The 13,418-nt window shown below is 42.3% G+C and overlaps 1 protein-coding gene across 1 annotated transcript in view; it reads right to left on the reverse strand.

Moving 5' to 3' along the window:
• RBL2 (RB transcriptional corepressor like 2) overlaps positions 1 to 13,418 on the reverse strand; it is a 201,350-nt gene that overhangs the window by 165,527 nt on the left and 22,405 nt on the right. Inside the window, 2 exon segments of the mRNA XM_030204318.1 lie at positions 11,081 to 11,145; positions 12,039 to 12,239. Of these exon segments, the coding sequence (XP_030060178.1) occupies positions 11,081 to 11,145; positions 12,039 to 12,239 (266 nt within the window).

A 13,418-nucleotide genomic window follows, 5' to 3' on the forward strand; every position in this document is an offset into this window, starting at 1 on the left:
AGAAACAGCCTCGTTGACAGACGTGGATGGTGCCACAGTAGAGAGGAGGTTTGAAACATGGGAGGATAGAGATGAAGGGTCAATATCGTGAAGATTCCTAGATAAATTAGATAAGATAGGACGGGACTGGGAGGGAGGAGATTTGAGTATGAAAGTTATAAGATGGTGATCAGAGAGGGGAAGATCAGAGGCAAGGAAACTAGAGGGTGAACAGTTGGAGGAGAAGATGAGATCAAGACAGTGACCATTTTGATGAGTGGGGGAGGTGGAGCATAGCTGGAGATTAAAGGAGGACGTTAAAGCGAGTAACTTGGAAATATAAGAGTTGGAAGGATCATTAGCAGGAATATTAAAGTCACCAAGGATGAGAGAGGGGGAGGAAGGATCATGGAAGAAGGCAAGCCAGGCATCAAAGTCACTGAGAAAGGATGAAAGGGACTTATCAGGGGGACGATAAATGACCGCTATTCGAAGAGGCAGAGGAGAGAAAAGGCAGAGAGAGTGGACTTCAAAGGAGGAAAAACAGTGAGATTGGTGTTGAAATCTGGAGGAGGGAGAGAGAAGTAGTCCAACACCGCCCCCACGACCAGCAGGGCGAGGAGTATGTGAAAATAGATAACCGCCATGGCACAGGGCTGCGACTGAAGGAGAGTCATCAGGGCAGAGCCAGGTTTCTGTTATGGCGAGCAGATGGAGGTGACGCGAGATAAAGAAGTCCTGGATATACGGGAGTTTGTTACAGATAGAGCGGGCATTCCATAGGGCGCAAGAGAAGGGCAGAGAAGAGGAAGGGAGTACAGAAAGAGAGATGAGGTTAGAGAGGTCGCGGTGAGATCTGTAGAGTTGGGATAATAGTTGGTGAGGGGGGCCAGGATTGGGATTGATGTCATCGGCTGAGTGTAAGAGAAGGAGTAAAAGAGAGCGGAGGAGAGTAGGAGAGGTGTGGCCACGAAGGTGAGAGGTATTTAGGTGGAATGGGGAAAGCAAAATGGAGGGAAGAAAGAGACGGAGATTAAAAGCCAAGAGGGAGGAAGAGGGTAGGAGAGGTGAGGTGATGAAGTCGATAGATGGGCAGTGAGTTCTTGTAGCGGAGAGAGGTAGGGGGTGAGGGAAAAGATTAGGAAGGGACAGGGCTAGGAAGAGAATGTGAATAGGGGCCATAAACGACTGAGGTACTTTAGCAACTGGGAAGAAGATTAGATGTAAAGAGAAAAATGCCTGGCGCGCGGCACCTAGAGCGGAGGCCTTGAGTGGATCGGAGTGGACCTGGGTGTCACCCCGGAAAAGGCTGTAAGGATATGCAGATGAGCTGCAAGTCCTCCACAGCACCTTGAAAGGCAGCTGGTGGTAGACCTGGGCACCTCTCAGCTGAGGAAAGGCTTACCAGGGGTTAGGCCGAAGCCAGCATTCCTCCCCCTGAGGGTTGCCTGATCCCACTATCAACCATTTTTCTGGCTCAGTCTGTCATCCCTAATCTGGAGCTATCTGGTAACCCTGTGGCTGAACGGCAAGACTGTTTGCAAGGACAATCTGTTGATGGGCTGTAGTTTAATTCAAGTACACATCCCAATATCTTGATCACACAGCATCTCACTTTCTCATATCTTGGGCCCATAACCATTGTCAGCTAAAAATGCAGAGTGAAATGAATTATGAACTGATTATCAAAGACGTGAACTAACGTGATATGCTTAGCACACAGCTGGTTCACTGCACACCATGATCACCACATACCAGAAAAAAAAAGACATATATATATATATATATATATATATATATATATAGTTCTAAACCAGGTCTAAACAATTTAACTAGTTGCACATATCCTGAAAGGTAACTTTAAAACCATACAAGAACGTAAGACCTTTGAAGTCAGAATGATTGAATATTTTAACACCCAACAGAAAGGACTTAACAAGGATCTGGGGTTCCTAGCCCATTATAAACCATAAAGCTGTATGTCTCTGTTGATCACCCTCCCCTCACCTATCCACACCCATCCTGTTAGAATATCAATGATATGCATACCTCCTACCCACCCCCATCCTCCCACCCTGTCAGACTGTCATAGTAATGCTTGAATGTTTTCACTTATATACACTGTCAGCTAGCACATTTGCTTATTTCCGATCTGAGGAAGAAGGGCGACCTTCGAAAGCTAATCAAGAAATGTATTAAGTTATGTCCAATAAAAAGGTATCATCTTATTTTCTTTTCCATGTTTTATTTTGTTTGATTTCTATTGATAACTAGTTGCACATGAAACTCAAACTAGCAAGCAACCGTAAGATGCATATCAAAACACTTCAATCTTTATTAAATGTTTAACATATAAAAAAGTATTCTAATAATAATATTATCCTATCACTTGCACTCAATCTCATTCACACCTTATCATCAACAGATTAAAGCCCGCCATATCACCTGTAGGTGGAATTTGTCATACCTTATAGATGGCACTGTGCACTTCAAGATATTAATGATTAATGAGTACGCAAGTGTGGGTGTCTTGTTTGACGTTTCCATCGGCTGCTCGCTGAGATGAGGTCCTGACTACCGTCGGTAGCTAGTGAAAGACCCTTGAAGACGCTATGGATAGCGAAACATGATCTTGTCGGGTTCTTCCCGAATTCACTTTTAGTGGACTTAAATTGCACAGCAGTGTGGAGGACACAGTAAAGAAGATTGTGTCCCAAGTGGTTAAGCACTACTATTGATATTGCAGCTATTTGTGTGACTGTTATCAAGCTTCGCTCCAGTTCCTATGGTTGTGGATATCTCTGAATTGTCTTCATTTTGGCACACTGTGCTTGTTGAACTATCTTGAAGTGCACAGTGCCATCTACAAGTTATGACAAATTCCACCTACAGGTGATATGGTGAGCTTTAATCTGTTGATGATAAGAAGCTTGGGACTGCTGCATTTCTTTATGTAGTGGCTGATGTATTTGATATATGTCCACCCTGCTATATGATGTCATTTTATATAGTGTATATGAGGTGTGAATGAGATTGAGTGCAAGTGATAGGATAATATTATTATTAGAATACTTTTTGATATGTTAAACATTTAATAAAGATTGAAGTGTTTTGATATGCATCTTACGGTTGCTTGCTAGTTTATGAGTTTCATGTGCAACTAGTTAAATTGTTTAGACCTAGTTTAGAAGACTGGAGAAGGGTGGATGTGATCCCTTTGCACAAGAGCGGAAGGAGGAGATTGAGACTTAAAGACCTGTCAGTCTGACCTTGGTGGTGAGTAAACTAATGGAAACACTTCTAAAGCGGAGGATCGTGAGGCTTCTTGATTCGAATGGCCTGCAGGACCAGAGAGGCAGCATGGCTTCACTAGAGGCAGGTCGTGTCAGACAAATCTGATTGGCTTCTTTGACTGGGTGACAAAACAATTGGATGTGAGAGGGGCGCTAGATGTGGTGTACTTAAATTTTAACAAAGACTTTGACACAGTTCCGCTCAGGCGACTGATTAATAAACCAAGTGCCCTCAGTATGGAATCTAAAGTAACTGACTGGGTTAAAAACTGATAAATGGATGGAGACAGAGGGTAGTGGTAAATGGAGCTTGCTCCAAGGAAAAGGATGTTACCAGTGGTGTACCGCAGAGATCGGTCCTAGGGCCAAATCTTTTAACATCTTTGTGAGAGATATTGCTGAAGGGCTGTCTGGTAAGGTTTGTCTCTTTGTGGATGATACCAAACTCTGTAATAGGGTGAACACCCCAGAGGGAGTGGATGGCATAAAGAAGGATCTAGCGAAGTTTGAAGAATGGGCTGAAAATTGGCAACTAAGATTTAAAGCTAAGAAATGCAGGGTCATGCACTTCGGTTACAAGAATCCAAGGGTACAATACAATATAGGGGGTGAAGTGCTCTTGTGTACAAAAGAAGAGCAGGACTTGGGGGTGATTGTGTCTGATGACCTTAAGGTGGCCAAACAGGTAGAAAAGGCGATGGTCAAAGCCAGAAGGATGCCTTGGTACTTAAGGAGAGGGATGACTAGCAGGAAAAAAAAAAAGAGGTGATAATGCCCTTGAATTAAGTCTCTGGTGAGGCCCCACTTAAGAGTACTGTGTGTAATTCTGGAGACCGCAGCCACGGAAAGATATAAATAGGATGGAGTCGGTAAGTGGTCTCGGTCATAAAACATATGTAATAGGCTCATGAACCTCAACATGTATATGCTGGAAGAAAGGCGGGAGAGAGGAAATATGAGAGAAACATTTAAATACCTCAGTGGCGTTAATGTACAGGAGGTGAACCTTTTTCAAATAAAAAAACTCTGGAAGGAGAGAGAATAGGATGAAGTTAAGAGGAAACAGACTTAGGAAGAATCTAAGAAATTACTCTTTCATGGAAAGGGTGGTGGATGCGTGGAATGGCCTCCCGGTGGAGGTCATGGAGACAAAGACTGTGTCGGAATTAAAGAAAGCATGGGACAGACACGTTGGATCCCTTAGGAAAAGGAGGAGTTAGTGGTTACTGTGAAAAGGGCAGAGTGGCTGGGCCATTGAGCCCTTTGTTTCTATAACACACACATCTAAAAAAAATAAATAAATAAAATCATCTGGTGCCACAAAACTCTTCTACAAATCTAAAATAAACATTTTAGTTTGTGCTGCCAAGATAGATATTCAGTATGGATATTTATAAATCAATCACGATTTCAACAGATACTGGTTTATATTATCAATGTAACACACTCCCACCCATTCAACTTTCCCTAGATACCAACTCTCAGAATTTGCTAGCCTCACGACAGTCATTTACAAGCAGATGATTTTGTTTGGCTCTCTCTCCTCAATAAGCGAACATCTTTTGTTTACAATGTTTACAATTTCAGAAAGCTTATTTGTAAATTAATTGTAGAAGTGGGAATTAAAAAACTTAATCCCCAAGAATTTGTATCCTGGCAAATCTTAACTTGTATCTTTTCGTGCAGTCACAAAAACCTAATGTGCACTATCACAGGATGCCACAAGAACTTAAATCTAAATGACTACCTTTAAACTGATCCTACTAAACTATTCCTTAATACTGACTCTCATAATTCCAACTACTCCACTCACTGAAAACAACATGATACCCATATTACAAACACACTAAAGATTGATAGAACACAAAACACCTTACCAAATTGACAAGAATTCCAACAACGAAAAAACACCAACATGCAGACAACCACAACAGAAGAAAAATAAAGGTCCTACGACTAATAAAAATCCACACATCATCAAACACGGATCCATACCAAAAACTTCTAGCGGGATACACAAATGCCAGATCAATAGTGAATAAAACAATAACTATAACAGACTGGATCACAGCAGACAATCTCGACCTACTATTTATCAGCGAAACCTGGATCCATGACCACAAGGACCCCATAATTCTGGAACTCTGCCCCCCAGGCTACAAAATTACCCATTGGACAAGGAAAGAAAAAAAGAGGAGGCGGCCTAGCAATAATCTACAGATCTCACTTTACTGTAACAATCCAACTATCGACCAGTAGCATCCATCCCCCTGATAGTCAAACTAATGGAAAGTATGGTAACCAAACAACTTATTAACTACCTAAACAAATTCACAATACTGCACGAATCACAGTTAGGATTTCGATCCAACCATAGCATTGAAACAGTGCTAACCACCCTCATAACCAAATTCAAACAATTGATTGCAACCGGGAACAATGTACTGCTCCTACAATTTGACATGTCCAGCGCGTTTGACATGGTTAGCCACCAAATACTCTCCAACATCCTAGACTACTTCGGGATTGGAGGAAACGTACTAAGTTGGTTTCAAGGCTTCTTAACAACAAGAACATACCAAGTGATTTCAAAATCAAAAACATCGACACCATGGAAACCTGAATGCGGAGTACCACAAGGATCACTGCTCTCACCAACCCTTTTTAACTTAATGATGACACCTTTAGCCAAATCGCTATCCAACCAAGGATTCAACCCGAACATCTATGCAGACGATGTCACGATATACATCCCATTCAAACACGATATAACCGAAATCACAAATGAAATCAAACACAGCCTCCAAATAATGAACTCACAGGCGGACGCATTCCAACTAAAGCTAAACACAGAAAAGACAAAATGCCTCATCCTATCCTCACAATATAACACAAACAAACCCAATACTATAAACACCCTAGACTACACCAGTGGTGTGCTGGTAAATTTTTAACAACAGGCTCTCTCCCCAGTCCACCTCGGCGCCCCCTCCCCGTCCACCACTGCGCCCCCCGTCCACCTCGACGCCCCCCCAAAATTGCAGAGCTGGCTATAGCCGGGGGGGGGGGGGGGGGGGCAATGCATTACTCTCTCCAGGAAAAAAATTTAAATGATCCCAGGTTCCAATCTAATTCATGTTTAATGTGGGATAAAATTCCATAAATAAGTAAATAAATATAAACTTTTAATGTTGAGCACCTGATTCTCAAAGTGAACATATTCCAAACACTATAATGAAAATAAAATGATTTTTTTTCTACTTTTGTCGTCTGGTGACTGTTTTTCTGATCATGCTGGCCCAGTATCCGATTCTGCTGCTATCTGTCCTCTTAACTCCGTTTCCAGGGCTTCCTTTCCATTTATTTCTTTCCTCCTTTCTTCTTCATTTCTGGTCCTCAGCTTCTGCCTATTTTCTTCATCCATGTGCAGTTTTTTCTCCTCTCTTCCTTTTCCCTCATCTCATCTCCTTCCTCACTCTTCTCTCCCCTCCATCCATGTCCAGCATTTCTTCTCTCTCCCCTCCTCTCCCCTGCCCTGCATGCACCCATACCCAGCGACCCTCCTCTGCCCTGCATGCACCCAGATGTCCAGCAGTGACCCTCCTCTGCCCTGCATGCACCCAGATGTCCAGCAGTGACCCTCCTCTCCCCTGCCCTGCATGCACCCATACCCAGTGACCCTCCTCTGCCCTGCCCTGCATGCACCCAGATGTCCAGCAGTGTATCCTCCTCTCCCCTGCATGCACCCATACCCAGGGACTACCTCCATCCACCCATGCCCAGCAGCGACTCCCTTTTCCCCACTACCACCCCCTCCCGAGTTGTTTCGTGAATTCTTCTCCTCCCTCCCACCCTCCCGATCCGGTCCCTCACCGCCCGCTTGTTTTTTTGAATTCTTCGGGGCAGGCAGTCTTGCCTGCCCGCTTCCAGCGCCGACTGTCCTCCCTTGCCGACTCGCGCTTCAAAATGGCCACCGAAGTTTCGGCGGCCATTTTTAAAGGGCGAATCGGCAAGGGAGGACAGTCAGTGCTGGAAGCGGGCAGGCAAGACTGCCTGCCCCGAAGAATTCAAAAAATAAGCGGGCGGTGAGGCGGATCCAGAGGAAGGGAGGAGAGCCAGAGCCGGCTCGCTATTTTCAACAACCGGCTCGCAAGCCGGAAGAAAATTTAACAACCGGCTCTTGTGAGCCGGTGCGAGCCGGCTCCAGCACACCACTGGACTATACCCTTCTGGTCTCAGGCAGTCTGAAAATTCTGGGAGTCACAATTGACCGAAATCTCACACTCGAAGACCATGCGAAAAATACCGCAAAGAAAATGTTCTACTCAATGTGGAAACTTAAAAGGATCAAACCTTTCTTCCCAAGGGAAGTATTCCGCAGCCTAGTACAATCAATGGTACTAAGCCATCTAGATTACTGCAATGCCATTTATGCCGGATGCAAAGAACAAATCATTAAGAAGCTTCAAACCACCCAAAACACAGCAGCCAGACTCATATTTGGGAAAGCAAAATACGAAAGCACCAAGCCCCTAAAAGAAAAACTGCGCTGGCTTCCATTAAAAGAATGAATTGCGTTTAAAGTTTGCACCCTGGTCCACAAAATCATTCACGGGGAAGCCCCGGCCTATATGTCAGACCTTACAGACTTGCCTACTAGGAACGCAAAAAGATCAGCATGCTCATTCATCAATCTCCACCACACAAACTGTAAAGGGCTAAAATATAAATCCACATACGCAACCAGTTTCTCCTACATCTGCACACAACTATGGAACGCACTACTGAAGGCCATAAAAACAACGCAAGACCTAACTATCTTCCGAAGGCTACTGAAAACTGAACTGTTCAAGAAGGCATACCAATAACATCCATCCTCAATACTAACTAATAAGACTGCACATGAACTAGAAAACCGAACTCTTTATCAACTGAATGAATAACCTCTTTGTTAATAATGATCAAGCACTACCACTTTAATCCTTATGTCAATTATGGTCTCTCTATAGTCGATGACCTAATGTATGTTACAATCCAATCTATCACTCAGGAACTAATATGCAATACTATAACGCATTCTTCTTTACCATGTATGTATGCACCTTAATGCAATGCCTTTTGTAATTCTGTTACCCGGAAATGGCAACCGCCATTATGGCAAATGTAAGCCACATTGAGCCTGCAAATCGGTGGGAAAATGTGGGATACAAATGCTATATATAAATAAATAAATAAATAAATAAATACTTTAACCACAGATTAAACATAAGTAACATTAAATATTTAGTGGTGATATTTTAATCACCTTTGAATTTGGAGGAACTTATCCACCTTAGAGTTGATCAACTCACTTCATGGGGATAATGCTCTATTAATTATTACATACTCATCATTATTTAGTACAGTAAACAGTGATACATGACAGCTAATTCGATTATGCATTGTGGCTCTTGTCTCCTAACCATCATAACAGCACTGTTTAGATGCCGTAAAGAGAGTCGTGTTTGTTACTGTGATGGAGTGGGTATGAAAAGAAAAAATGTTTGCACAAAGCAGGGGTAACATTTGCTGTCAGAAGGGACTGCATAACCGAGGTATTATTTGCAGAACCCAACACAACCATCAGGGGAAAACAGTTTGGTAGAATGAAGTATTCAAAAGGAGAGGAAGAAAAAAAATAATACAACTTATCTGTAATGGGAGTTCTTTACAGACAACACGAAAAATTAGACATATAAATGGAGTAACATCATCCAATACTGCTGGTTCTCTGAACTAAAAAAACAAAACAAAAACAAAAGCAAAACACAACACAAAAAACAGAAGGATAGCAGTCTAATATACAAACTATGAGTCAATTCTCCCCTAAAAAGTGGGAGTCCAAGCACGCCTGATTTATTCTAATTTTCTATAGAGAACTCCATACAAGTAATCAATCACTTTCTCTGTTTACAAGCAGTCACAGAAGTGAGGAACTCCACAGCTGAGGCAGTGGCGTAGCCAGACAGCCAATTTTGGGTGGGCCTGAGCCCAAAGTGGGTAGCACACAAAACTTTTCTCTCTGCCCCCTCCCCTTCCTCTCCTGGCACCTCCCAACTCAAAATATACTTTGGCTCATGAGGATCCCCAAGCTCTGTCAGCTGAAGACTTCCTCTGAAGATGGCCAGAATTCCCTTTTACCAAGCTTAGCAGGCTGATGCCGGCACCCCATGCATGCTTAGTTGTCAGTGGCTAAAAGGATGCTGCTGCCGCCATCTGCCAAGCTTAGTAGAAAGGAGTTTTGGCTGCCTTCAGAATAGATCCTCAGCTGATGGAGCTTGGGGATCTTCATCAGCTACAACAAGGGTCAGGACTAATGTTAGACATGGCGCCTATACAGTCTTGAACCGGCGGGGACGACATTTTTTTTTAATTTGCACTCTCTTCCTGTCCTCTCTCTTCCTGTCCTCTCCCTTCCCACCCCACCGTTCCATGGCACGCCTCCCTCCAGCCCAATGCCACTTTCAGTTCTCCCTCTCCCCCCTCCCCAAACTGTCATGCCTATTTTGAGCAAGCCCTGCAACAATAACTAGCTGCCTGATTGACGCTGGACCGGGCTCAGATTCCTTGCACTGCTTGCATCACGACTCACGAGTCCCTCCCTCGCGCACAGGAAGTGTCTGAGAGGAGCAGGACACGGATGGTAGAGGGAAGGATCTGAGTCGGACTGACGCCGGCTCTCTTTCTGTTAATTCTCCTTCAAGCAGCTGCTGTTCTTTTCTTTTCTCCTCTCTCGTTCCATTCCTTCACTGCACTTGACTCTGACATATTGATCTTTCCATTTTAGCTCTTTCCTCTCTTATTTTCTTTCCTGCTCTCTGTCCACTCGAATTTCATCCTCTTTCTAACCCCTTTCTTTCTTTCTTTCTTTCACTTTTCAGATACCTATCAGATTTCCATCTCCTTCTGTATCAGAAGTCAATGCATGCTCACAAAAATCCTTTTACTGAGCTCTGTGAGAATCTGTATTGATGCAGTCAGATGACAGCACCCCACTTGTGTGGCCAATTCATCCCACTTGTTGACAGGGAAATATATGATCTGCGGTCATTTCTTAGGATGCAGCAGCAGCATATAGATTCGATGTTATAAAATTTGGAGAGATATTGTGGACAACAGAGTAAAACCCCTGACGCAGCAACAGCGAAACGGGGATTACCTGTCGGGTTAAGAAGCGGGTGACATCGTTGAGTCCGGATCACTGAAACATAAGGATTGAGCTAAGCGATTTCTGGGGTGTTCTCCGCATTGAATGTTTGGATTGTACATTATATAAACTATCATTGATCTATAGGAGGGTAGACACAAATGACTGGAAACCAAAAGATTAAATATTGAGATAGAAACTTTCTATTTGATACTAAAATGAGTAGAATTTGATGGAGTTTTTTTTAAGCTACATGATGGCACGCTGAGCCTATGCCTTATAGCCTGCTGAGTTGGGCTGGCTGGGTGGCAATTCAGGCTTTTTTCTCCATCGTTAATTGAAAACAGTAGTTACAGGTTTCTTAGCAGAGTGAGTGTTCTACACTAGAGATACACAGTTAAGTGTGAGGCTGTGTTTAGATTTTCAAATTGAATATTGTAACTTGAGTGAATTATTAGTCATTAGGGAAATATGTACGACAACTCAGGTAACTGTCACAAATAAATTTCTGAAATGTAACAGTAGATTAACATACTGGTAAGCAAGGCCAATTTTCTTATTTAGATACATTTCTGGAAAAGGCATGAAGAGAAGAAATATGTAATAAGGTATTCATGCTTACCTTTTGCATGAACAAACAGCACCCAGCAAAACTGAAAAACTTCAGCAACTGTACAAGGTTGACGCCTTTAAGAGAAAAACACAGTTTAGTTTCAAATAATTTTTATTGTCATAGCATAGTACATAGAATGTAATCAAAGCAAATGGCATTTTTGTATTTGGTGTACAACAAAAATAACCCCCACCCCTCCCCCCTTGAACTGTACAACTAGCATAAAAAAAAGGATCAAGACAACTTCCTCTATAAGCAATAACAACCAAAGGGAGACATGGAAAGTGGCTTATGACTCCTTGGCTGCCATCGCTTGTTATGAACGCAATTACAAAATGTTATGTTTGAGATAATGGAAATATTTTTTTTAGAAGGAGGTTATAGTAACATAGTAGATGACGGCAGAAAAAGACCTGCACGGTCCATCCAGTCTGCCCAACAAGATAACTCATGTGCTAATTTTGTGTATACCCTACTTTGATTTGTACCTGTGTTCTTCAGGGCACAGACCGTATAAGTCTGCCCAGCACTATCCCCGCCTCCCAACCACCAGCCCCGCCTCCAGATCTTGACTAAGCTCCTGAGGATCCATTCCTTCTGCACAGGATTCCTTTATGCTTATCCCACGCATGTTTGAATTCCGTTACCGTTTTCATTTCCACCACCTCCCACGGGAGAGCATTCCAAGCATTCTAAGTATTATTTTCCTCTCTTGTTCATTATCATTACCCCTTGTGTGTGTTTTTCACTAGGACAGGAAAATCTGACAGCTGAGGCATGACTACCTGGGGGGAGACGGGGAGAAGCCCCCTCCCCCCCTTGAGGATAGCAGAAGACCTAAAGTAAGAGATAAATACATCTACTGTTTTCTATTTACTTCTGGTGGAACCTATAACAAACCTCTAGATTCATGTACAATAGATAACAGGGTAAACAAATACAAAAATCACCTGCGTAAAGAACATACCTCTGTTTTCTTCCTCTCTGTTGACGGGGTGGGTCATCTTGAGGGTACTTGAAAATTTCCCGGAAAATTGGTCCATACTTTTTAAAAATAACAGCAGAAACTGTGAAATTTCTTTCTAGTTTCTCTGTACGTTCTCTAAACTCTGGAGGTAGGTTTGCCATGTCTTCCCATTTTTTCATCTTGTTAAAAAACTCAATTAAACTGGAAAAAATGTAGAAAAGCAGGGTCACTGTATTTTCCATAACATTAATGTTTAATTTTCAAATATATAAATATGACGGAGACTAGCTATTCATAACCTATGCAAAAGTTACAACTCACTTTAGCTGCTTCTCTCTTTTATTGTAAAACATAGCTGACATTATCAGGAAATCTTATAACCTCAGAGAAGCCTGCAGGTATAAGTTCAGTGATGTGCTGGAAATGAATCAAAAATCCCTTCTTATTTTTTTAATGAAAATACAGCATGTTTAATTAGTTAGCCTTCTAAGCAGCTTACAATGTAAGAGTAAAAAAAAAAAAAAAAAAAAACACAGAAGAAAAGAAAAAGGTAGGAATAAGGGAAACAAAATATCTCCAAAGGAAACCCTAACACCATCTCCCATGCCTGAGCCTTCTTAGGGAAAGGCTGACAGAGGATATCTAGGAACAGGCAGGTTTTCAAACTCAATTTAGATTTCTGCAATGAGCACTCAAGCTGTAAGAGCAGGGAGAGAGCAATCCAAAGTGTCAGTCCTTTGACACTTGAAATGGTACGTCTAATCAATTCAGAATTATCTGATGATAGCTGGGCAATAGCAGCTTGTTGGGAAGATCTCAAAGATCTAGTAGACTGATATGGAATCAATAAATGGGACAAAAATAAAGGTAAGCCAGTGTAGTGAACTTGTGCACAAAGATCAGAACTTTAAAAGTGATTTTGTAATAGGGGGAGCCAATGAGTTTGTTTTAAACAAAGGCGTGTCATGATCAAATTTCTTATAGCCGGTAATGTTTAACTGCTGTGTTATGAACCAGCTGCAACCATTTGAGATCTGTTGCTCAAACACCATAAAGCAAAGCATTACAATAGTCAATGCTTCAAAGTATCTGGGAGTGTACCAAAATACACAATACTGACTGGTGGAACAGAAGTCTTGCTGATCAAATCAACTGAAGTTTAAAAAAAATGTTTGATCAAACGTGAAATATGAAGTTGGAAGTTGAGAGAAGGAAAAATTAGTTAATTACCTGATAATTTTTTTTCCTTTAGTCCCAAAGGATCAGTCCAGACAAATGGGTTGTGACCATCCGCCAGCAGGTGGAGACAGAGAACCGAGTTGTGCCTCAAACTCCTGCACTTAGCAACCAAGCCAGTATAACAAAGCAGTGAAAGAATGA

Source organism: Microcaecilia unicolor, chromosome 5, assembly GCF_901765095.1.
Source record: "Microcaecilia unicolor chromosome 5, aMicUni1.1, whole genome shotgun sequence".
NCBI classification, from domain to species: domain Eukaryota; kingdom Metazoa; phylum Chordata; class Amphibia; order Gymnophiona; family Siphonopidae; genus Microcaecilia; species Microcaecilia unicolor.